At 34.8% G+C, this 27,148-nt stretch overlaps 1 protein-coding gene across 3 annotated transcripts in view; it reads left to right on the forward strand.

The window, feature by feature from the left end:
* The window catches only part of LOC150106811 (nucleoprotein TPR-like), an 826,699-nt gene that overhangs the window by 222,804 nt on the left and 576,747 nt on the right, over positions 1–27,148 (forward strand). For all 3 annotated transcript variants that reach the window (XM_090393327.1, XM_090393328.1, XM_090393329.1), the window contains exon 12: positions 9,666–9,805. In XM_090393327.1, the coding sequence (XP_090249453.1) occupies positions 9,666–9,805 (140 nt within the window). The remainder of the gene's footprint in view (positions 1–9,665; positions 9,806–27,148) is intronic.

Below are 27,148 nucleotides of genomic sequence, written 5' to 3' on the forward strand. Positions count from 1 at the left end.
ACAAGAATTTGGCAGGAAACATTGTACATTGAGACAGAACACAAAGGATTGGCAGGAACCAAACATAAAGAACACAAAACAATGATGGAAAAAAAAGTATAAATATACACAGTAATGTGATACATTTAAGAATGATCTAAGAGTATGAATTGTAATAAAGAACATAAAGTAATTTTTAACATTTGAATTAAGAAGGGCTCTGATGGCAAGAAGGGCTCTGTGTTGATGATGGAAATGGTTATTACTATAGAAATGATTATGTAGAGAGAATTGTTCTGTGTTCGTTCGGTTTGCACTTATCAAGCATGCGTAATGATGTCTGCATAAGTAAGGAACAGAGATCTGCAAGTTGTCGAACTGTGTCATGCAGATCACAGACAAGTGTATGCAAAAGAGCATGCAGGTAATTTATTCTCTCTGTACACAAATGCTAGGAGTATCAGAAACAAAGGAGTAGAGTTGGTTGCCTTGGTTAATATATTGAGACCTTATGATGTCTGCATAAGTAAGGAACCATAATATTGCCTTGGTTAATATATTGAGACCTTATGATGTCTGCATAAGTAAGGAACAGAGATCTGCAAGTTGTCGAACTGTGTCATGCAGATCACAGACAAGTGTATGCAAAAGAGCATGCAGGTAATTTATTCTCTCTGTACACAAATGCTAGGAGTATCAGAAACAAAGGAGTAGAGTTGGTTGCCTTGGTTAATATATTGAGACCTCATGTTTATAGACATTAGTGACACTTGGCTATCAGAATTGCTATCAAGTGGAAAGAGACAGTATTTTTAGAGAAGAGGGGACATGTTGCTAATGATATCAAATGTCTTGAATCCATTTAGAGTTGAGACCTATGACTGCAATACTAGTAATACTTTTTCATGTGGCAGTGAGTTTGAAACCACCTGGTGTGAGGTGGGGGTCTAACAAGATTAAATATGTAGTGGAGTGTAGTTATAGACCTGTGGATCGGTTGCTAGTGACGAAGAAATGCACTAACAAATAAATACGATGGGCGTGAAAAGAGTAATCATAATGGGGGACTTTAATTATCCTAACATTGATTGGGTAGCTATGAAATCACATGAAAAGAATAAAACTGAATTTATTGTTGTAAGACAACTTCCTCAAGTAGCATGTGATGACCGAAGGAGCTTGAGGTCATAGAGTGTGAGATCTGATTATAGTGTCAGAGGAGAGGGGTTCAATTAAAGATGTAACTGTTCTGCCTCCAGTTGTTGATAGTGATCATGCAGTACTCACTTGCGAAGTGGCTAAGTTTATGAATGTCTCAATAAAAAAAAGGTAACATGCTGAACTACAAAGCAGGAAATTATGATCACCTGAGGGGTATGCTGGCTCAAGTGCCATGATATTAGTTATTGGGCAGGATATCAACAATGCATGGGAAGTGTTTAAAAAATACTTAAATGATCTGATATCGGATCATACCCTAGAGTTTGAAGAATAAATAGAGTAGGAGTGAAATGGATGTGTAATCTAATTAAGCAAGAGATTCTTAAGAAAAAGATGATGTAGAAGAAATGTTGCATGCATAAGGATGATGTCACTTACGAGAATTATAAGCGGCAGGCCTGAAGAGTCGCAAGTGTTGTACAGAAAACTAAATCAGAGTATTAAAAGAAACTGGTTCTGCATGTTAAGACAACCCAAATGAATTCTATCATTATCCTGCAAGTAAAAGAAAGAATGAATTTGAAACAATAACTACTTAATGCAGATAGTATGTGATGACCAGCAGAAGTGATGGCTGTCATTTCAATGTTAACAAATGTAAATCCATGCACTTTGATGTGGTTATATATCTAATGTATATTGCTGGGATTATGCTTGAAGAAGCTGATGAGGCTAGGGATCTTGGAATTTTAGTAGACAATAAGTTGAAGTTCAAGGGTCTTCTTCTCTTCCGTCTAAGACGGGTTGAGTCTTCTCTTGAGCAGGATCTTCCAGTCTTCTGTATTCCTTGCTGTTCAAAAAAGTTCCTTATATGTTCTGCATCCCGAGATGTTCTTTATTAATTTCAGCCAGGTAATTCTTGGTCTTCCAGGTCTTCTTTTTTCAGTTGGAAAAGTATTGATTAGGATGTTAGGAAGTCTGTCTGCATCCATGCGTACAGTGTGTCCAAACAATCTCAGTTGTTGTTTTCTAATTTTTTCTATTATTGTCTTTTTATACAATAATTCTTGATTTTGGCTTGTTTAGATATCTTGTTTGTTTTCCAGATTTTCTGTAATTTTCCCATGGTGGTCCATCCTATCGCTATTCTGTGTTTGATTGTTTTGAGTTCATCTATTGTTTCTGTTAGTTTTGATCCAAGGTATATAAAGTTGTCTACTTGTTCTATATGTTCTCCGTTTAGGGTGGCTGAGATGGTAGTTCTGTTCCTCCCTATTTTCATCACTTTTGTCTTTTGTATATTTATTGTCATGTCATATGTTTTACAGGTTTCATTTAGCTTGTTGATCAACTTTTGTAGTTCATTTGGGGTTCTTGCAAGAAGGACGAGATCATCTGCATATTTGATATTATTTATGTTTAAACCGTTGACATTGATTCCAGGCTCATTGTCTATTGCTTTCTTTACAACTTCTTCTAGATATATGTTGAATAGGCATGGGGATAATGGGCATCCTTGCATTACTCCTTTTTTGGATCTATGGGTTCTGTTGTGAGTGTGTCCTTTTTAATTATTGCATTTGTCTTAGAGTAATATTTTATCAGAAACTGTATTATATATTTGTCTATTGTTTTTTCTAGTAGAATTTTGAGAAGGATTTCTCTGTTGATGTTATCGAAAGCTTGTTTAAAGTCCACAAAACAACAATATAGTTCTTTATGGTCTTCCCGGCTGAGTTCTGCTGGTTGGTGCAATGTGAAAATTTGGTCTATTGTTGAATAGTTTCCTCGGAAACCAGCTAGTTCTGTGCCTATCATTTCTTCGTAGGTGTTTTTTAATCTATTTTGTATAATTCTTATGAATATTTTATAGGTGTGAGGGAGAGTAAATTGATTGGTCTGCAATTTCTGCAGTCTCTTTTGTCTCCTTTCTTGCATATTGGGATGATCTTTCCAGTTCTCCAGTCATCTGGGAGCTTTCATGAGCAGGAGAAAGTCTACAAACCGAGATAGTGCTACTGCGTATGGGACAACCGACAACCATTCAAGGGTCATATAGCAAAATTGTAAATACAACCAGAGAATAATGGTAGTGCTGAAACGAACATTGATGTAAAGATATGAAAATCATTTTGCCTCTTTACAAGGCTTTTATAAGATTTCACTTGGACTGTTATGCACAGGTCTGGTCTCCTAGTTTCTGTGGTTATTCTGATACAGTGGAGAGAGTAGAGGACTGTGTCACTATCATGATTGTGGAATATAGATTATGAAGACAGATTGAGAATTTGTAGGCTGTAGACACTAGCAAACAGGAGAAAGAGGGATGATATGAATTGAGACTTCCTAAAGAGTTATATAGAATTTCAGTAGATGAAATTTTTCATTTTATAAAAGGTGGGGAATGGATGCTACGGCATCCATGGAAGTTGAGGATGAGTGCTGTCAAGAATGGGGTTAGGACTAGATTTTTCTCCCAGAGAATAGTATGTGAATGGAATGGAGTGCTGTTGGATGTTGTGTGCAAGTAGTGTGAATGAATTCAAGAACAGGTATGACAGCTGGTGTGAATAGTATGACATTCTTCTATGAGTTCCTTACTTCCTGCAGGTCTCTCTTAATAATAATAATAATAATAATGATGTTATCTTAGCTTAAATTGTCACTTACCTGAAATCTTATAATTAACTAAATTGTGCAGTTTGTGCCATTAAATTTTATCAAAAATAACCTGAAAACTTCAGCACTCACCTGCTTTTTACTTGGTTACTGCTGATTACAAAGAAGCAAAGGATACATATAATCAACATTAGTCAGCATGGTCATCCTGCATCAGTCAGTTTAAGGGAGGGAGAAAATTATTGGGTCAGCTAGTGCAAACTTGCTTGCACCTGCTGATATTTATGAGCAAAGCAAATTCAAATATACATAAATGAAATTCAGGTATTTGTAATCAAGTGCGTTTCTTATTGGACAGACTGTCAGTGATAGAAACCTAGTATAAACTGATTCTTTTCTCTCAGAACATAATTTTGATTTATATAGATTTTTGATGTTTTGATGTAATTTTTTGATGATAATGGGTGGTTGCACATATTTAGTTCTTTATGAAGATTTCAGGTAAGTAACATTAACATTTCAAAATGTAAACATTAATTTTGTATTTTTATAATTTAATACTCCTCTAGTCATGTCTTGCATTATTGTCTATGCTACTTCTTTTTATGTTGTTTTGCTTTTTATGTTAGTAGTTTTGTTTGCTGTATTTTCTCTTCAGTTACTTTTTTTTTCTGTTATAGTGTGATTTCTTCCTTTTTTTCTATATCTGATTGGTTATGACATCATTTACTAGGAAATTCAGTGTGCCATTGTGAAGGTTTTTGAACTTTTATGGTTTATAATAACAACTTTAAGAAACGAGCACACTGAATTTCCCATGTAGGAAATAGACCAGGACTTTTCCATAGTTTGTTACATCATGTTATTTCATTATAGCAGTGTCATTTGCTAATGTGTGTTCACTATAATCACTTTTATTGTATTTTTTATTATGTTGACATTATTCCTTATCATTCCATTGAACTGTGAATATAATTTTGTTCTGGCTGTATTAGCATTAAAATTGTAAAACAAACTAAACCTCAACTAACTTGTTGAAATTGCCAAGAAATTATATCCTTGTTTAATCCTTTATCCATGTCTAAGCAACCAAAGTTTCTTCATTTCTTTATTGTAGTCTCATCAGTGGGAGCCAGACCCAAAAGAGATACTAAGGTTGAAGTAATGCAAGTTGAAGTTTTCTGTATACAATGTGTAAATGAAAAGATATAACACATTATTAAAATACTATGGATTAGAGCTAGTTGTTGAAATTTGAATAAGGTCACAACTTGTATATAGGACATATGACTTCTGCATTACTTTAACTTTGGTTTCTTTGCTGGGGTCTTGCTCTCATGATAAGACCTCAATGAAGGTTGAAACTGGTATGGGTAGTTTCTTCCCATAATACATACGGACACCCCAAAGGATGTGTGCTTTGTATTATGGGATACTAATGTAATTAATGTGAAGTTATTTGCCTCTATATACAAGTATGCTAGTTGTCGAGACCACATTGAGTATTCTGGTTGTTAAGACATTCCACATGCAAACTTTGTTTGCTTGCACTTGAATAAAGGATTAAATAAATATAATTTCTTGGCAACTTTAATTTCGTGATGTCTTAACTTCAAAATCTTAACTTAATAAAATTTGAGATTTTGAATTCCAAATTTATTATATTCCATCCAGAAAGAGAAGGATCATTATATAATATTATCTTTTCAGTAGATTTTTTTTCCAAATAAATAGTTTTTACATATTTCAGGCTATTAAATTGCAGAATGGCTCACAATACTAGAAGTACCGTTAATCTGAGTAATAATTCCAAACTCGGGAATGCCAAGAAATCATTATACAACCAACTTTTTTCCAAGGAAATGAATGATAAGATGAGTTATCTGGAGAGAGAAGAAAAGAAGCAAAGAGAGTATGTTGTTGCTGAGATGTTACGTAAAGAAAATGGTGAGAATAGAAATGGAAATATTAAGCTTCATGTCAACAAGATGTTAGTTAAAAGAGGATTCATGGACAGAACAGAACATGTGAAACCTTATTCTATCAAGAAGCAAAGTAAACTTAATACACCTGTAATATTACCTAAAAAATCTACTACAAAGGAGTCAATTACCAATTCCCCATGCCATTAAATCATTACAGACATCAAAGTTAACGCAAACCAAATTATCTTTTCAGAATTGTCAGTACACGCAGTCTGATTAAACCATGGGTATGGAGAAAGAAAAATAATTGTTGATAATGAGTCTTCAGTTTGAGACTGAATCACTGCACTGCCTTTATCATATCATCAAATATACATGAAGCCAGCATGTATATCAAATACACATCAGTAATTGTTTCATACTCTGTTTCATATGATGGATTTTGCCAGCCTGGTTGGCTGAGTTGTTAGCATATCCATTCTTCAACCAGCAGACTGTGAGTTTGAATCCCATCATGGGCATGGATGTTTTATGATATGAATTTCATCACTATTTATGAGGCCGCTCTACCCTGCTTATTGGAGGATTCCCACCAAGTAAAAATATGAACAAATAAAATCTCCCCAAAATGTTGAAATTAATTAAAAAAAGAAAAATACTATAAGTGTGCAACCTTTCGTGGTGGGAGTTGCATCAAAAAAATATAATGCAGTTTTTTTTTTTTATGGAAATGTCACCTATGAGAGGTTGTAAACCTATTATACATTATTAATGTGGGTGAGCTAAGAAGAATATGGAACTTTTTCAAGCTTCTGTTACTGCTCTTCTTATGGCTCTACAGCCCAAATCGAGTCTTGGCCTCCTCCAATACTGTCTATCCAAAACGTTTCTTCTCCAGTGTGGACATTGTAATATTATTATTAATAGTAGTAGTACGGGCAACTCCAAGGTCCTTAGACTCATCGAGGGAGGCCCTAACATCATGTCAAGAACAACTATTCAACATTCACACAGTATCTATCATACTTCTCCTTGAACTCATTTACAGTCATGGCACCCACAACAAACTGTGGCAGCTTATTCCACTCATTCACCACTCTCCAAGTAAAAAACATAGCTCTAACACCCTTGCAAACCCTCCTGCCCAGCTTCCATGGATGGCCCCTAATCCTCCCACCACCAGGCCTATTCTCAAAAATATCTTCTGAATTAATCCTATAGAAACCCTTTAGTAATTTGAATGTCTCAATCATATCTCCCCTTTTCCGCCTATCAACCAATTTCTGCAACCCACAAATCTTCAACCTGTTCTCATAAGGTTCATTCCATAGACCTGCTATCATCTTGGTCATTCGCCCCTGGAGCCTCTCCACCTTCTCCCCATCAAGGAGAAACCTAGGTGACCAAATCTGGGCACAGTAGTCGAGATGAGGTCTTATCAAGGCTCGGTACAGAGGAACAATAACTTGCTTGTCTCTGCTCGTCAAAGTATTTTTCAACAACCATGTGAGTTGATGAGCTGATTTAGCCACTTTTGCAATGTACCCCCTAAACTTCATCTCCCTATCCACCAACACTCCCTAGCCCTTGGCCTCATCAATCTCCTGGAGTACAGTTCCACCAATGTGGTATACTGCTGCTAATCTTTTCACTCCAAAATGCATAACCTTACATTTTTCTACATTAAATTGACATCCAATCTTCTTAGCCCAGCCCTCCAAACTATCCAAATCATCCTGCAAAATTTCAACATCCTGTGCATTCACTATTGCTCTGCCCAACTTTGCATCATCAGCAAACAAATGAACAGTTCCTCTCAGATCCTTTCCTATATTGTTAATGAACAAATTAAACAGTAGTGGTTCAAGAATAGAACCCTGCGGCACACCACTAGTCACAGGCCATCTTTTGGACTCTACTACAGAATAAACCAATCTCTGATATCTCTCCATCAACCACCCTCCTATCCATCTCTCCAACCCTATATCCATCCCCATCTCTTCCAGTTTACTGATTAGAATTCCATGTGGTATTCTGTCAAAGGCCTTGGCAAGGTCCAGTAGAATCACTGTAAACCCATTACCCTTATCCAGTTCAGCCGTCACTGTGGTATAAAACGTGAGCAAGTTACTGAGGCATGATCTACCCTTCACAAAACCATGCTGTCCCCCATACAGTATCCCATTTTCATTTATCTATTCCTGTATTCTCCGCTTGACTATTTTCTCCAAGACCTTGACAACAATTTCTGATATGCTGATCATTAATTTACAACAGCAGTCTTGGAACCTCCTTTATGCAGTGGAACTATTTTCCCCTCTTTCCACTCCTTTGGGAATAACCCAGACCCGAGACTCAAACAAAATAGTCAAGGGCACTGACAATTGTTTAGTCGCTTCACGTACGACACGAGCTGATATACCATCCAATCCCACAGATGTATTGACATTGAGGTTTTGTAATAGACTATTCACCTCCACTTCATTCACCACTATTCCCGTATAAGCTGTTGGTTCCTTCATTCCTGCAATGTCACCACGTGGATGATATACTCTTGCAAAGTGCTCGCTCATAATTCCACTATATCAACTGATTCGATTACCTCCCTACATCGGCATTCTTTAAAATCATTCTGCCGTATACATTTTTCTTTTACTTGCAACATATCGAAAAAACTGTTTGGGATTCTCTTTTAGCCTGCATGGCTAATTTTCTTTCATAATCTGCTTTTGCTTTTCTTACCACACTCGTTACTCTTCTGGCCTGCACTTTATACCGTTTATGTGCCTGCAGGTCACCTTTCTCCTTAAATTCCCTCCACAATATGATGTTGCTGTCTTCACTAATATTGTCTATTCATCTTGTTCTAGGTTTTCCATTTGATCTTTTACCAATAATCTTATTATTTATTGTGCTATTTACTATTTTAAAGCTATTTATTGCCTTAAGAATACTCTCATTTTTAATACAGAAAGCTTCAAACTTCAGACTCCCAATGAAAAAGGGTGGTGGTCTTGCCTGGCTATAAAACCTTCATCTACCAAACTTACTAAAGACATTCACAGACATCCATACCCACAGTGGAATTTGACCCTCCAACCCAATAGCTGGAGGGTCAAATTCCACTGTGGGTATGGATGAGTAAATGCAGTTCAATTTTTAATTGGATGGGGGAGAAAATTAGCATATCTTCTTTTCTAGTTTATCATACTCTGGCATAAAGGATTCTTTATGCCATAGTATGATACTTGTGAAGTTGTTAGATAGTTAGTTACTTACATTACTTGGTGGGGGGACTATAACACTGCTTACTAGAGAAAGGGGCTTGAAACGTTTGTCTTTTTGAGAAGGGGGGGGGCAAGAAGTTCCTAGACTATAACACCAAGCTTATCTATGATGACACTAAATGTGGTCTGGGTTTAATTTTTGTGGGTAGGATTCACATTAAAAAGTGAGATGGAGAATAATGAGATTGTGTTCCTCTTCAGAACTCTGACCACATTGCAGCAGATTGATCTGGTGGTTACCCAGGTAGAATGGAATGTTGAATATGAATGAGGGCTATGGATTGTAGGGTTTGGCAAATAGATGGGCAAGGGGAATAAGAAAAGAAATTCTTGCAGCAAACGAGTGAAATGTTTAGTCAGAGTACTTGAGTATGTCAATAGTGAATGAATTTAAAAAGAGGCATATGCATGATTTGGCCAGTAAGCATCCTAATGAGTTTTACAACTCCATGAAGTGTCCTTTTAATAAGATGAACTAAATCTCCCTGCTCTATACAGCACGAATTGCACTGTTTTGTGCACACAAAATGCAGTTTGCTAAGGAAATTTAATTTCTTGTTCTAGACCCTGTAGCCTGTCCTGTATAGGATTTCAAACATATGTCATCCAATTAGCAGATATGTTTTAGAATGCTAATTTTTGATATATCCATGATGACAAGTTCATATATATCATTCATTTCATATATATTTAGGTGTGTGTTCTTCTAAAAGAAGTAGAAGAAGCTCGAGGTGGATTTGTTAATGTTACTGGTAGGGAAGGTGAACAAGAAGTTACATCCAGCGATGAATCCACTGCTAGTGGTGTTATTTCAAGACATCTTGTTACCTTTCGGTTAGTAATTATTTACATTTATCTGATATTGTGAATAGTTCTTAAACTTTGTTTTGCTTTAAATGTTATTGTTTAAAAAAACTGATTTCTTAATCTGCTGTTTTGATATAGTTCTTTTGAGATTGACATGTTTAAACAACATGAGGCAACCACTTTTCAGAATCCTTATATATCTTATATGATGTCTTCAGAAAATAAAACCAAAGTTTACTAGTTTTATTTTCTGAATAGTAGCACATATAATCAGCAATTAATGTAGCAAACACTGCTCTAACAAACATGTACACTATAGCAAACTGTTGAAAAATCCTAACCAAGCTCCATAGGTGCTGTGCTACTATGCACCTATGGAGAAAAAGAAATTCACCACAGTAACTATTCGAATCACTATTGTACTAGTCAACTGGACCAAAAGCAGTTTTTTAATGCTGCTTTGTATAACCAGTGAAATTAGAAATTTTATTAGTAAAAAAAATAGTTTCCCTTGTATAATGCATTTTGATTACATTGGATATGCTAGATAATAACGAAATTTAATTTTGGAATGTAAAAATTTCTTCCTTCTCCAATTGTTCTCTTTCATCTTTTTTCCATGTTATTATCATCATATAATTTTTTAAAAATTATACTACATATGTATTTATGTTTTGGGAGATGCTGAAGACTGTGTGCTTAATTTCTATGAGCAAAAATTGTCTGTTTCGTTTCTTGCTTTCCTGAGTTTGTTATGTTTTATTCTAGTATGCTGATATACATATTATATAGTGTAGGTTATATGAATAATATGGGATCTTATAATTCATCAGCAGCCTTAAAGCTAAATTTTCTCAGTATATTCAGTTTTTAAAGAATATTAATTTCCTCAGAATTGAATATTCTGAGATTTGTGTGTTTTGAATTTATTCAGTGTAGTATACTGAGTATGATCAGTAATTGCATTTTCAAGCTTGTCTTAAAATAGTTCTGAAAATTAATTAGCAGATTTAGATTATTATTGCAAAGAAAAATTGCTTGAAGGTAGATAAGTATGGTATGAAAGAACTGTGGAATGAAGTGAATACAAAGAGCAAAAGAATTGAGATATGAATCTTTTGCTAAAGTATGATGAATGATCTGAGATAAGAGCACTGATTTCAATTCGGTGACATAAGCTATGCAGTATATATCAGTATATACGAGGTATTTTTAATGATAGAAAGGATTTGTACTTCAAGGATGGATTATACTTAATGGATTTCGTGTTAAAATCTTGGAAAAATTGTTGTTGTACAGTGAAAGAGTGAATCATAGATAGTCAGGGATATTTATGTATAACAGTAGTTGCATGAGAAACTTGGAAATATACTCACTAAGGTGAGAGATTGTGATTGTTATGACAGAGAGAAAGAGAGAATTTCAAGAATTTCAACATTCAAGGGATGATCCCAAGAATGATGAATAGTTTCGTCATACAAGTAGCGATTACAGCAGTGGGTACGGATAAGGAATTTGGTTTGATGAATTCAATCCAGGCTGTTTATTTGAACTAGTCAGGTTTTAAGGCTTATTTGAATATGTATCAGCCTTGTGATAGGGTTCGCTATTGTCATAAGCATCAGGAATCAAAGTGATGGAATTTTTTGCATTTCTAAATGAAAAAGTGATCAAAAATTCTTATCATTAGTTGAGACTTGGCTAATATATTAGGCTATCCTTATAGGAATAAAATGTGATGGGATACAGTGTACTCAGTGATTAGAGATTAGAATAAAAGAATGCAGAGTAATTCTAATGACAGCAGAGGAATTCAATCGAACCATATCAGAGATCCTGAATAAGGGTGGTAGTTGTATAAGTAATTAAAACAATGGGAATGAAGTAGATTAGTTTTTTGTATGTGTCTTCACATCCATGAAAGATTGTGAACCTTTGGCATCGTAAAAGAATGGACTAAGAGATTGTTTTTTTATTTTTTACATAATCCAGAAATCCTACCTTACTTTATGCAGATGCTATACTTTTAAATACAAGACAAGGTTTGAAGGATTTCCTGACCAAATTGAATAACTGCTATAATAAATTTGGTATGAAAATCAGCATTAAAAAGACAGATATTGAAAATAGGCATGAATATTGAAAACATCAACTGCTTCCTGAATAGAGAACCTATAGATCAAGTAAAATCTTTCAGCTACTTAGGCACAATATCTAGTGAAGACAGTAAATTAAATATGGAAATAGACAACAGAATCAACAAAGCCAGTGTGGTAAGAAGTCAACTGAATAAATTTATATGGAATAAGAGAGAAATTAGTCAAAACACTAAATTAGCTGTATACGAAACAGTGTTCAAACCAATTTTAACTTATGGATCTGAGAGCTGGGTTAGAAGTAAAACACTTGACCAAAGACTAGAGACCACAGATATGGGAGTCCTGAGAAAGATTAGAGGGGTGAACAGATGACATCAGTGGCAATGTCATATTTAAAACAAGGAATTAGGAAAGAACTTAATATTGTTAGCATCCAGGAATGCATTAGCAAAGCTAATCTCAGGTGGTATGATCACTTAAACAGAATGGGAAAGGAAAGATTAACAAAATAAGTGTTCTCTGCCAGGTTGACAGGAAGAAGACCCAGAGGAAGACCAAGGTATAAGTGGATTGATATAGTAAAAAGTGCCTTAAAAGACAGAAATATAAGATCTGATAGTGTTGGAGTCTTGACAGATAACAGATTGATTTGGAGGAAAATTGTTGATGGGAAGTTTGTAATGATGCAACTTTTCATGTAGTACTATCATAAGATCCTGTATATCTTCTGAGGGTATACATCAGGGATTTGATGATGATGGAGGAAATCCAATCTTATAGACCAAATAGTGAACTTTTTGGTCAGTGGGCAATGAAATTCATCTACCACCTGTAGATATTCAAACATATCCTTATCCATGGTGGGAAATCATCCCACAGCCTATTGATTGGAGAGTGAGTACATTAACCTATTGGTGAACTGGGCCCCAGTAAGTGTAGATTAACAGGACAAAATATACATTGGATTTTGTTGCAGGCTGTGGTGAACTGAAAAGGAGTGTGAACTGCACAGGCATGGTAACCTTATGAAGGGCTATTGTTATGAGTGATGTCACAATGGGAATTTATGTTGAAGGAAGTATAGTGTGAGATGCACAAGGAGATTAATTTTATAAGAAGGGCTATTATTATGAGTGATTACAAAAATTGGACACACACACACACACACACACACACCTTACAGATAAAGGAGCTACCATTATGGGTGATTTCAACAATGTGAGCACACATGCACACACACACACGGAAGCAAAAGCATGCAAGAGAAGTGAAACTAAAGATTTACTCATGGATAGCCTCCTTAAGGAGTGTGTTAATGAAGGAATTCATGTGGAAGAATAATCTTGTAATATCAGAGAATCGCTCTCTCTCTCTCTCTCTGTAAATGAGGATACACTTATGTACCTTCAAGCTTTTTAAATTGTATTTAATTTGGTGATTGCAAATCATATAGGATATCTTGTTCAAAATCAATATATGTGGAATTGTAAAAGGTGATTACAATAAACATAGAATCCAGCTTGCAGCAGTCATAGTTTAAGAAATGGTATAGGAATTAGCAGGGTGTGACAGGTGGTTAAAAGGCATCTAAAGGAAGCTACATATGACATATTTCAAGAGTCAGGCAAATAAAACATGAAGTTAACAGAATGAATATGACTTTAAAGTAAGAGCTGCATAAAAATAAAATGTTATGGATCCACAGGGAGAAAGGTGATGACCAGGCACAGGAACAGTATGAAACGTAGGCTACTATATTGCAGACGTTGAAGATGGTAGAAAAGTGTCGGGTGCATTAGAAATAGCTGAAATGTTAATCACTTTAATAAGCTATACATACGAGACTCTCCTTAGCTATCTTAATTCTGAGATCAAATTAGTTGATAGCATAGCATATGTAATTGGAAGTATTAAGGTTATTGCAAGAGCTTGATTGAAACACAGCAATAGGAATGGATTGGACATTGGCACAGTGCTAAAAGAATGTGCAAGAGAATTTGCAGTAACTCTGAATTCATTATCATAATCAACTTCTTTATATGTACTCTGATGTATATGGTATTGTGAAAGTAATAATAATTACAATTATTAATCTTTTTACAATTGTTTCTCTGTGGTAGTATTTTATTAGGTTTGTTATTGTAACATGTATGATCGGCACTTGCAATATGACCGATACTGATATTTGTTAAAAAATGAAATGTAAGTTATTTGAGATAAATTATATTTACTAGATCCTAATATTTGTAATAATTTCAATGTTCTTTATCATAATTCACTATTATTAATTGTTCTCTTTTCACTAACAATCATAATATGTCAGCCATTACTAGCTTCTCAATTGCTGCTTAGTGGAACAAGTGCTCATGCTCACTGATAAGATTGATGGGTGATTGACAGCTGACAGAGAAAGTGTTCAACACCTGGGTAACAGATGGGGAAACAAGAAGAGAGAAAGAGAATGGAAGTTTGAGAATGCAGACCAGAGAATTTTGTTTTAAGACATTTGTAAGAAAACATGCCAGTCAGAATATATTAAAAGAAGATTCTTTAAAGAAATCTTAATAAGGTGAATCCTTAGACTGGAAAAATTGGGATTGTCAAAAAGTGACAATATTTCAATGTTCAAAGAAACTATAATGGAAAGTTTCGTCTTATGTCTCAAGGATGTCGGATATGTTTATTATTCTATGAGAACAAGCAACAGAATTAGAGAAATCTGGAACTGTTAAGTGGCTTAAGAAGAGGCTCTGCTTTAATACAGTGTTTATAAAGTAGTGAAGGAAACTACTCCCCCACCTCTGGTAAAGAATTTATGTCTTGTAATAAAAACTGCCTGAGGTAAGAATATTTATTTTTCAGTGAAACAGTGAGGATGATGTACTAAGTAAGGAAACGGTGCATTGTTCCTATGGAAATTAAGAAGTTTAACATTTTGAGAAAAGGTCTGAAAAATAACTGACTCTAATGAACATTTATTGTTTGTAGGAATTCATTGTGGAAAAGAAAATGTTCAGCATGGTAGATTAAGTGCTATAAATTGTAAAATTATATTACTCTTATTTTTTTTTGTACTTCAAAATTCTATACTCGATAGTTTACTTTACTATACTCTACTTATTATACAGTCATAACTCCAAGTATATAATCCATTGCTTGGTTTAGTCACTTATATTTAATCCCATCACTCAATTTTAATCCCCCTTTTTCTTAAGGCCGTACTTATGTTATTCACGTGCTTGTAGTTTTATTGCTTGGGAATTTGCCTCTGGCTAGAGCCGAATTCCTTTGTCATAACAGCAAGCCTATTTCTTCAATATTGATTTCTGAAAATTTATTTTTATTTCGACTGCACCATCAAAAATCGCAGATAAGATTTAATTGTCTTTCCATAAAGAAAACACTTCGCTTAGAATGGAACTACTAAATCTCAACACTCTTTCAAGCAAAGTAAAACTCTATTCTACAGTCATGGCAAACTATACCCTGAGAACATATAGGTTCGATTTTTATGAGTTAATTGTGCCTACACTTAACTCAAGTATTAGAAATGACCTACGATGCTATACAACAGGCTAGTTAAACATTAGGTAACAATCAACGCTATCTTATCTCACAAACAGGTAAATTCTCAATATATAGCTAACTGCCTACAGTCCTTAAACAATGCTAACAAACAAATATGCTAAAGCAATGTCTGGTACAATTCTTGCTGTTAGTTAATCATATATAGAAGACCTTACTTTGTATTAAATCATCTAGTCAATGTCGGTAGATCCTTGAGATCGTTACCACCTGTTTCATTCCGATATTTCTTTTCACTTACGAGCACCTTTTAACGACATCGACAGGGCACTTCTACTGGCGGTAATCAGCAGGCATTTTGGTGGCTGGAAGTCCGGAACTTCTTCTTTCACTGCTTAATCGTCCCATCTAATTTCTTCAGGTGTCTGTTGGCTGGAACTGGTCCCTTGACCTAGAATCGACGGGACATATACGAACCAAGAGCTGGAACAGAAAACTGATCAAAAGCCTGCTTATCCAGTGACTTCCATCGATAACAGCCTCTCCTCTTTTAGTGGTCCACTGGCTGCCTACGACCAAACTTCCCCAATGGAACTCCCGCTATGACGACTGACCTTCACTGACAAAAACATAATGCTTGACCTCCGAGCGACAACCTCTTGCCCTCGATGTCTCCCCCCTTTTAAGCTGCTCCATTGACCCTGGATTTTGCTACCCTTTCTTTCCCTTGGGTATTCACATGGGTCAGTACCCGCCACCTTTCTCGGTCACTGCGTTAAGGCGGGAAACCCCATACATTATTGACCTTCTCAAGAGTAATAGCCTAACATCTTATTTTTAATCTGTCTGGGATATTTCTTTGTCTTAAACATTCTATTAATACAATTCTTTTATACATATTTTTCTTTGTTCTTTGTCTTAAACATTCTAACATTACAATTCATTTATACATAATTTTCTTTGTTGTTGTACAGTAATTCTGCAGTCAGATATTTACAAAAATTACAAACAAATCAATCTAGTTTAAATTCCTAAGTAAAATCAGTATGGAAAGAATTTAATATAAAATTTCTGTCTATACAAGATAGTATATGTGAAGCAAACCAATAATAGAATGAGTCAGTGAGAGAAGGAAAACATTCCTTTTAAGATATAGGAGATCTTTAAAGTATGAATTTAATTTTAAAAGGCATTGGATCCAATTGGTTTTGTAGTTATTAAATTAATTTTATTTACTTATTACTATTATTGTTATTACATGACACCTCAAGGGAGTCCAAAGACTCATTGAGGGAGGGCACCTATTCTACAACTTTTTGTCTCCACTACTCAATCTACCAACTATAATGAACCTCAACTGCACCAATGCCATCTACTGCCGCCACAGGTATTTTCACAGACAATCACAAACATCCATGCCCACGGCAGGATTCGAAACCCCCAGCTTTTTGGCTGGAGAGTAGATATGCTAACCACTCGGCCAACCAGGCCAAGTGGTTATGATGTATATAGTTTCATTAAATATGTTTTTATTTGGTCTTGAGTCAGTTTCTCGGATTCTAAAAATAATGAAATTAAAGGTCATTACACTAATCAGATTAAACTCGGATATTTATCTAGCACTTTGTGTAAAAACATTCTCATTACAAAGATATAACATTAATGGCATAGCTGACAGGATTTTTAACATAACTAGAACAACTGACATGATTATTATTTACAGTATACTTTGATACTACAAGACTAAATTTTCATTATTACTAGGTGCATATCATCAGTTTTTTTCTAAATCAATCTGTTATTTTTCAGGTCTAATAAGCTAGCATTTGATGTGCTCCTTTAAGGCTTCTAACTGCACCATTCCCTCTGAACTTTTCTTTTTGCCATAATTACATTCATTGCCTGTTTTGCTAGCTTTTTTCATTCATTCATATTTTCTCATATATTTCTGGTATTGATGCCTTCAGCTTTAACATTGTTTTAATGTTGATAAATTAGTGTTTTGACTAATTTATCTTTTATTCAGGGTAAATTTATTCTCCATGTCAGCTTTGTTTATTCTATTATTTATTTTCATATTTAATTTGCCATCTTCACTAAAAATCCTATACCTAAATTTCTAAGTTTTACTTTTCTGTAGGTTCACTGTTGTGAATACATTTCATGTTTTCCAAGTTTGTTTATTTTCATTGATATCTTTTTGTTGCTGATTTTGAAATATTAAACTTATTGAATTGAATTGAATCTTCATAAAATAAAGATATGAGTTTAATATAGTCCACTCACAAGGGATCACATAGAGATGGTATTCTTAGTGGATAGTTTAATTAATTTCCTTTGGAACACCATTACCAATGGTGATTTGGTTGAGAAGTTTCAGTAGTTTGCAATAGTTGGTTATTTTGAGTTAATTTGTTTTAATAGTGTTTGCTGTAATTAGAGGAACGTGACTAATGTCTGGCAGCCATGGGGCCAGAAGTGAAAACATCATCAATGCATCCAAGCCAGACTTTGGGTTTTAAATCATGAGCTCACCATTATCTCCTCCCTCCCCCCCCCCCCCAAGTATTTCCAGATTTGATTTCAGGTTTATGCTACTTCCTTTCGTAACGTGATTCATGTCGATGATGAATAACAGTGGGGGGGGGGGGGAAGAAAGAATGTGTCCTTATATTACATCTGATTTTACATCAAACCATCTTCTTGCAAACATGTAATTTATAACTTAAATGTAGGCTGGATATTACTTAGTATAATATTTCATTTATATAATAAAGTATAAATGAAATGCAATAAATAAATGAGTAGAGCTTTTCTCATGACATTTTATCACATTCCTTTTTCAGATATTTGAAACTTAAATTACACAGATCTTTGCTATAGCCCCATGTTTTTGGGACTCTTTGTCTTAAAGTCAAAATGTGCTTCCAATCCTTATTTGGTTTGAATCCAACTTATTCTTCCCCAAGTTTCTTTCTCTTCTACAATTTTTCTTTGTTTCTTGCCTCCCCAGCAAGTTTTTTCTTCAATAGAAGTTTTAAATCTTGTGAGTAATCTGATGATTTCTATTCTGGAGATTGTATTATGAAGATAGAATAAATGTATAGATATTAAAATTATGACTTGTTTATAAGACTATTACACTTTTTTATATAATGTTCGTCAAGTAGCTTTATTTTATTATCCTACATGTTTCGCCAATTTTTTTCTATCGGCATCTTCAGGGAATACAAACTAGTAAGCTATATGAAGGTAACAGACTAGGTTATAACTGATGGTTCTAATTCATACAAAAAATTAGTATTGAACGAGGCAATGTGCGTGTCTCGGGAACGTGATTTCCGTTATGGCTCATGATGTAATTGTCATGAAAGTTCATTTCTTTGATGTTTAATGATCTGATCAAAGCTTTCCAAGTTTCTGGTAAAGTTAGACCTTGATTCTTGTTTAGGTTTTCAGTTATTACGGGCGACTGTAGCTGCTTCCTTGAAGGTTCTTGAACGGTAGTTATCTTCTATATAGGGCATAAGGCTCTTATCCCACTCAATGTGATGGTTAGTAGAGGCAAAGTGGCAAGAAAGGCCTGAAATGTCTTGTCTGTTGTTTCTGACATATCCTATGTGTTCTTTCTTTCTCGTTTCAAAGCTTCTAGAGGTCTGACCTACATAACTAATACCACATGATCAAGGTATATTATATACTCCAGGGTACTTGTAGAATGGATGAGGATCTTTCGGTGATCTTAAAAATTTCCGAATAGTGTTGATTGGCTTGAATGCTACTCTGATATTATGTGGTTTTAGAAGGTTAGCTAATTTTTTGGAAATGCTGCTGACAAATGAAATAGTAATAGTACTGATGTATTGGACGTCATCACGTTGTCTATGTGGTATATCAGTCAAGAGAGTCTTTTTGGATAACCATTTAAAGATAGTTCTCTGGATAGTGTAGTTAATTCCATTTGTAGGTCATTCTTATCTGTTGTGTACTGTATAACTCTTTTCTTGAGCATATGGATAATGCTAAGTTTCTGAGCTATATGGTGAGACGAGTTGAAATGGAGGTAACGTCCAGTATTTGTAGGTTTTCTATAAACTGATAGCTTGATACTATTATTGGTTTGTTTCTTTATTAGGATGTCAAGGAGGCAGTTTTCCATCTTTTTCAATTTCTAATGTGAATTTGATGGTATGGTGGAAACTATTGATTTGGTTAAGGTGATCCATTAGTTCTTCTTTCGTATGATCCCAAATGAGAAAGATATAATCCACATATCTGTACCAAATTTTCCGTTTTGGAATGATCTGGGATACGATTTTTCCTTTTTGTTTATTCTAGATCTTCCTTTCATGACGATTACATCATGAGCCATAACGAATAAATTACATTCTCGAGACACGCGCATTGCCTCGTTCAATACTAATTTTTTGTATGAATTAGAACTATCGGTTATAACCTAGTCTGTTACCTTCATATAGCTTACTAGTTTGTATTTCCTGAAGATGCCGATAGAAAAAAATTGGCAAAACATGTAGGATAATAAAATAAAGCTACTTGACAAACATTATATAAAAAAGTGTAATAGTCTTATAAATAATAGTCAAGAAAAAACTCAACACAATGAACAGGATCAACGAGATCACCAAACAAAAGGTACGCAATCTCGAAGGTTTAAAATGCAAAAAAGCTAGGTACTTAAACCATCTGACTTTTTTAAAAAGATGTAGAGACAATAGCGTGATCCCAAAATTTCTTCGTTTAAAACAATATTATAAAACTAGAAAAGCTGACATTATTTACCAACGAACTTCATGTGCACTTCTCAAAGAAAGAATTTGCCATACGAGATTCATGCTTAGCAAAATAGACTCATAGTGCTATAACTTATTCACAGATATCTCTAATAACCTTGACACAGAGACATGGCAACTATTAGACAATATGATCAGCAAAAGTTTTACCAAAACATTTAACCACAGCAAAAAGACACATTGATAAATTCAATATGCTGTATAATAATCATATCAACTATAAACCGTCTCTACCAGATAACCAAGTGATAACTAACCTATCTAAACACATTTTAACTAAAACTGAGATCTCTATCCTCAAAAAAGGATTCGATTATGCCTTAAAACCTAATGCCATTCCTAAAATAGAGTTCATCTGCAACTTAGAAAAAGCCTTCTCATTGCTACCACTTCCAATAGCTAATGACTTACGATTAAAAAGCAGCATAATCCTTTAGGCTCCGACAAGATCTCCTAACTCCAACTCTAACCAAATGGAAAGAAGAACGCTTCTCAAATTAAGAAATAATAAAGACATCATCATACTCAAAGCCGACAAAGGTAATAATACAGTTATATTAAATACTACAGATTATGAAAAAAAAATTATAAATCTATTATCTGACAGGTCTGTCTATGAAGTTCTCAGTAGAGATCCGACCATAAAAAACCATAATGACACCAATAAACTATTACGTGGAATGACTAACTGGCCTATAGAAGTAATAAGAAAGTTAAAATCAATGCACCCACTAACTCCTAGACTGTATGGAGTTCCTAAAATTCATAAAGAAGGTATACCATTACGTCCAATAGTTGACGGAATCTATTCTCCCACTTACCAACTGTCCAAGTACCTTGCTAAGATTTTACAACAACACATTCACGTCTCGGATACTTATACTAAAAACTCACAACATTTTATAAATAAAATAAAAAACATCCCTATCTATAAAGAGGATATACTAGCAAGCCTAGAAATTACATCTTTGTTTACAAACATTCCAGTGGTTGAAGTCATCAACATCTTAGACAACTTGTTCCCAAGAAACATCGCTACTTTGTTCAATCACTGTTTAACTTCTAACTATTTTATTTGGCAAAAAAACCGTCTACAAACAAATCACCGGATTAGCCTTGGGTAGCTCCCTCTCCCCTCCTTGTGCTGAATGAGCCATAACGGAAATCACGTTCCCGAGACATGCGCATTGCCTCGTTCAATACTAATTTTTTGTATGAATTAGAACCATCAGTTATAACCTAGTCTGTTACCTTCATATAGCTTACTAGTTTGTATTCCCTGAAGATGCCGATAGAAGAAAATTGGCGAAACATGTAGAATAATAAAATAAAGCTACTTGATGAACATTATATAATATTGTTCGTCAAGTATAATAGTCTAAGTATAATAGTCTTATAAATAATAGTCAAGAAAAAAAAAAAAAACTCAACTACAATTTCTTTAGCAAACCTATATATACATAAGGATTCTGTTTTTCTATTTTATTAATTTTATATATTTCTTTCTATTTTTTAATTTCTTTTTACTTCATCTGGAAACCTATGCTAGAGACTTAACGTGTAACTTTTTTAAGCTGCTTCAGGCCTCCAATAAGTGAAATAGTAGTCTCACATCAGGAGATGAAATTCATCTCCCATTTAAAGACGGTCACAAACATCCATGCTAGGGGAGGATTTGAACCCACAGCTTGTTGATTGGAGAGCAGATACCACTTAGCCAACCAGGTCTTCCAAAGTTGCAGGAAAAGACCTAGAGGAAGATTGGCGTATATGTGCATTGATGCAGTTAGTTCTTTAGAAAGTTGAAATAAGTACTGATAAAATTGAAGACCTAAGAAATAATTATCAATTTGGAGAAATAAAAAATGATACAGATTTATCTAAATTTGGGTAATATTTTATAAGTGCAGGGTTGTTTTAATGGAAATTAAGTAATCAGTTTTTTTCTACTGGAAATTTAAGATTTGTGCTATGAAATGCAATTATCTTGATTTAATACCTGCATTGTGTGTTAATATAATTAATTTTAATTAACTAAATTGTTATTCTGAAATTGAATTAATTGTAAATATTAAAATGCACTTTAATAACTTTAGTAATTGTTTATTGGCAGTGGCTCTGCTAGTTATCCAGAATTATGTACAAGTTATATGTTACAGTGATATATAGATATATAACCATGAAAAATCAAACTACTAGTAGTAAATTTTTAGGTAGTTATTAATATGCTATCCAGTCACTCAGTAGACAATTATTATTATTTAGGCCTCCAAGGAGTCAAAAGACTCACCGCAGGAGGAAACACAAGTCTATCAAGACTCATCGTGGGAAGTCTTTCCTAGGAAACACAAAGTCTATCATACCACTCCTTAAACTCATTGACCGTATCTCGCTCTCACTACTCTATCATTTGATGGTTCAACCACCATGCAAAGAAACCACTCCTCACCCTCTTGCTCACAGTTTCCTTTCGTAACTTCCGGAGATGGTCCCTTGTCATCACTCCTTCCCACTGTTCAACCAAGTGAACGAACTCCCCAGTGTCAACCCTGTAACCACCTCTCAACAGTTTAAAAGTCTCAATCATATCACCTCTTCTTCTTCTTCTATCCACCAAACTCTGTGGTCCACATTCCTTCAGCCAATCCTCATAACTAACATTGTACAGTCCTGAAACTGTCTTTGTTATCTGCCTTTGTACCCTTTCCACAGTTAATTTATCCCCTTCAAATCCTGGGGACCAAATCTGAGAACAATAGTCTAAGTGTGGTCTGATTAGGGTCTTACACAACGGAATGATAACTCTTATCTCTGCTGATCAGTGTCCTTCTCATTATTGCAGCAATCCTCTGTGTTACTTTCACCACCTTTGCAATATGTCCCCTGAATTTCAGGTTTCTATCAATCGTCAACCCCAGATCTCTTGTCTCCCCTATTTCCTTCAGTATAGCTCCTCCAATAGAGTAGGCAGCATCTCATCGATGGGATCCATACTTCAAGACTTTACCTTTTGCTGCATTGAACCGACACCCCATTCATTTGCCCATCTGTCTAGCTTATTCAAATCCTCTTACAGGACTACCACATCTGCACTATTATAACCCTTCCCAGCTTCACATCATTTGCAATCAACTGAATATCCCCCTGCAATCAATCCACTGACAATGTCATTTATATAAATTAGTGTCTGTCTTATGCCACAAACTAATAATAATCAGTTACTAGTGCACCCTCATTGTGACTAGTTGTAGAGGTTATTGATCTACTCAGCTGGATATTAATATTAATTGAGTGGCCAGATAGCTATTTGGCATAGTTCATTAAATCATTTTGGTATATTTAATTGCACTGTGTATTAATTATAGATTCATAGATTAAAAATACAAGATGGTGGTATTCGATATAATATACCAGAATAAAATTCAAAGGAAGTTTAAAACAGCTTCCTCAAATAATTAACAACACAAATAAATGTGACTACAAACTTACATTAGGTGACCTAAATACAAAGACAGGTAGAAAAAGTAATATTTTGCATTTAAATTTAATTTAGAGGAAGAAAACATTAAAAAATTAGAATGGAATTTATCAGAAGTAGAGCTAAATCAAATCATTCAAATAGAATACTTTGATTTACCTTGATAAAATACTCAACAATACTAGCCTATGGAGGAAAATGGTACAGGCAAAAAAAAAATAGACATCAGACTTAGAATTAGACAAATTAAAGAAATTACAAATGAAAGAACATTGTTCTTTAAGTTGTTTCTTTTTTTTTAAATTTCTTTGCTTCTTTTTTAAATTTCTTTTAATTCTTTCTTTTTTAATTTTTTACAAATTTCTTTTTTCTTTCCTTTTTTTTTTGAAAATTTCTTTGTTTTTTTTTCAGAAAAATTTCATTTGTTGGATTTGAATCAAATGATCAAGACAAATGAAAATAATTTGGGTTTAGCCTTCGAAATTTGATTTTTCTGATAAAATAACAATATAGTTACTTCACTTCACAGATCACAAAATATTTTAATTAAATAAATTTCCCAGTAATTTTTTTTACTCACACATTGTGAACTAGATCTTAGACAAATGAGATCTCTCTTTAGGAATCCTTATTGTATGGATACAACTGGAAATTTTAGAACCAACAGACATTATACAATTTTTAATTAAATCTGAAATGACATCGAGCATATTTATAGAATGATCCTTTTTCAGTTTTTACTGTTGAAACTGGTGCTGTGGTCATCACAATGTGGTGAACACCAAACTTCAGTGAAGATCAGCTTGTCTACTGTAATAACATCCTTTACCCCCAACATACACTGAGTCTATTATTAGTTATGGATATATCATCTGGCCAACAAGTTAGTAAACCATCTAGCAGTTAACTGCCATAGGCAGAAATCCACACTCCTCAAAGGAAACGGTTAGTCCCCCTGTAGTGTGGTGGACAGTGGATAATAACTAGGTAGGTGGTAGACGAGTTTCATTACTGAGTATAATACCACCATTTTGATTATTGGAAATTTGAAGTGACTAAAAGCTATGCTTGGAATGCAGCCACATATCCAGTGTACCTTTTCCCTGTTTCTTTATTCTGGCTGTATGCCAGAAGTCTGAATGATGTTTTCAGAGTTATCACAAATCATGGAGATAGCCAACATTTCTTCTTTTCAAGAGTATGGCTGTAAAGTGATTTAATGGTAACACTTTCCAAACATTTCTATGTTTGGGATTTCAGATCATCTGGCTTATAATCTTGTTGCCACTTCAGGATTCTTCCAGGTGTGACTAGAGGGAGTCCAAGGAGCGATATGTGAAAGTCACTGCTGAGGTCAGTTTGCAGAGAAGTTGAATAAAATTTTCCGTGGGTATGGTTTAGAAGAAAATATTATTATATATTCCATGTCCTTCTTAGTTTGTTTGTGTTCAAGAACAGTCATGAAAATTCAAGAAGAGAAATAAATTATATGGTCATAAAAATGCTAACTTAAGAAAGCCTTTCATGATCACAGCTTCAACTAGCCGGCCTGGTTGGCCGTGTGGTTAGCGTATCCACTCTCCAGCCAAAAGGCTGCGGGTTCGAATCCTGCCGTGAGCATGGATGTTTGTGATTGTCTGTGAAAGCACTAGTGGTGGTAGTCGGCAGTAGATGGCGTTGGTGTTAGATGATGAAAGTTGGTGGAGACTAAGAGTTGTGGAGTTGATGCCCTCCCTCAATGAGTCTTTGGATTCCGTGGAGGTGTGATATAATAATAATAACAATAATAATGTTCCCTCCACAAATATGTGTGATCTTAGTTCCAGCCACAGTGATATTCATCTCCATTCTCTTATATGCAAATCACACCTTTATTTTCCAGGCAAATTCAAGCATAGTCTTTGACTCTTCTTCAGAGGTGGCATTTGTACATAATGCTCATTCTGATATATATATATATATAAATTATTTTAAATGACTGATACCGAGAGATAAAGAGATGACATGGTTTTTTTAAAAAGATACTACTAGTTTACTAGTTTCGTTGAATGGATCAACTTCTTCAGATATCACAATCAAAGAAATATGTAAAAAATAACAGAGACTTAAAAATTGCATTAACAGTACTAGTCCAAAAAAACAGTAGTACATTTTGAAAACAGTAATGCGAGCTTGAGTTCCAAATAAAAGTTGACTACGTGCTGTCACGAGTGCGCCAGTATTGAACAGAGGCAATGTATGCATCAGAAAGATTGAAACTTAGGGAGTTATTTATATGGGAAGAATCTAAGGCAATTTCTCTGGATTCGACAATCTTTCTTTCAAGTTCTTCATAGCACACATGGATATTAAAGTTTGTGTCCAGTCCACAATGTGTTAGTGGCTTTCATCTGAGTTAACGGAGAAAAGAGCGTGGCTAGAGAGAGAGAGCGCTGACTCTAGTCCTGTTGTAGGAAATATCTCTACAGTGTTCTTCCAAACATAGAAGGATGGATTTAGCAGTTTGGCCAGCAGTTTCCACAATCACATAAGATCTTGTAGACTCCTGGAAACTGAGTTGGAAGATGTTTCTCTTTAGGTTTACTAAGTATGGAGCGAAGTTTTGAGAGCGTAGTGAAGCAAGTTCTGAAGTTAAATTTCTTGAGAATTTTAGCTAGTTTTGGTGAAAGAGAGCTGATGTAAGGCAAAGAAATAAAGGCTCTAGGGGAAGAGGGATCTTCAGAAGCAGTTGAGTGACGGAGAGAAAGAAATTTTTCAATCTGATTGAAAATTTCAAAAGATTGAAAATTTTCTTTACGCTCCGTCTTTCCGTCTGGAACTCATCGCAGATTCTCTGTGTCCATTGTAGCTGGTTTTTGCACGCCGCTCGTTTTACCCCCCCCCCCTCTCCTTGTCAGTAATTTTTGGCAGTGATCCTGGGTGTTTTCCTGCACTAAGATGGCAGAACATCCCCATTTGTTGATCACATTGCCAACCGCTGATTTTGGATGCTCCAGTTGAGCGGCAGTGGCATGTATGGACATGACACTTCTCTCAAAGTCATTGAGTTCACGTCATGTTGTCATAATACCTGTATTCAATTGCTATGATGAAATAATTATTATTATTACATAGCATCTCCAGGGAGTCCAAAGACTCATCGAGGGAGGGCACCTACTCCACCAACTACAACTGCATTCATCATCACCACCATTACCACTAGTATTTTCACAGACAATCACAAACATCCATGCCCATGGTGTGATTCGTACCTGCAACCTTTCGGCTGGAGAGGGGATATGCTAACCACTCGGCCAGCCAGGCCAGCAATTTCATATAACTTTCTATAACTTCAAATAAGAGGGGTGTTCGGACAATTATTGGTAGATAGTGTAGTTGCTTCTTTAAACACAGCAATGTATAAGTACAACTATGAAAAATGGAAACAAGATTTTCTGCAACTATGACTTAAAAACTT

Source organism: Typopeltis vanoorti, chromosome 5 (assembly GCF_054136105.1).
Source record: "Typopeltis vanoorti isolate ZY-2024b chromosome 5, IOZ_Tvanoo_1.0, whole genome shotgun sequence".
Classification (NCBI taxonomy): Eukaryota; Metazoa; Arthropoda; class Arachnida; order Uropygi; family Thelyphonidae; genus Typopeltis; species Typopeltis vanoorti.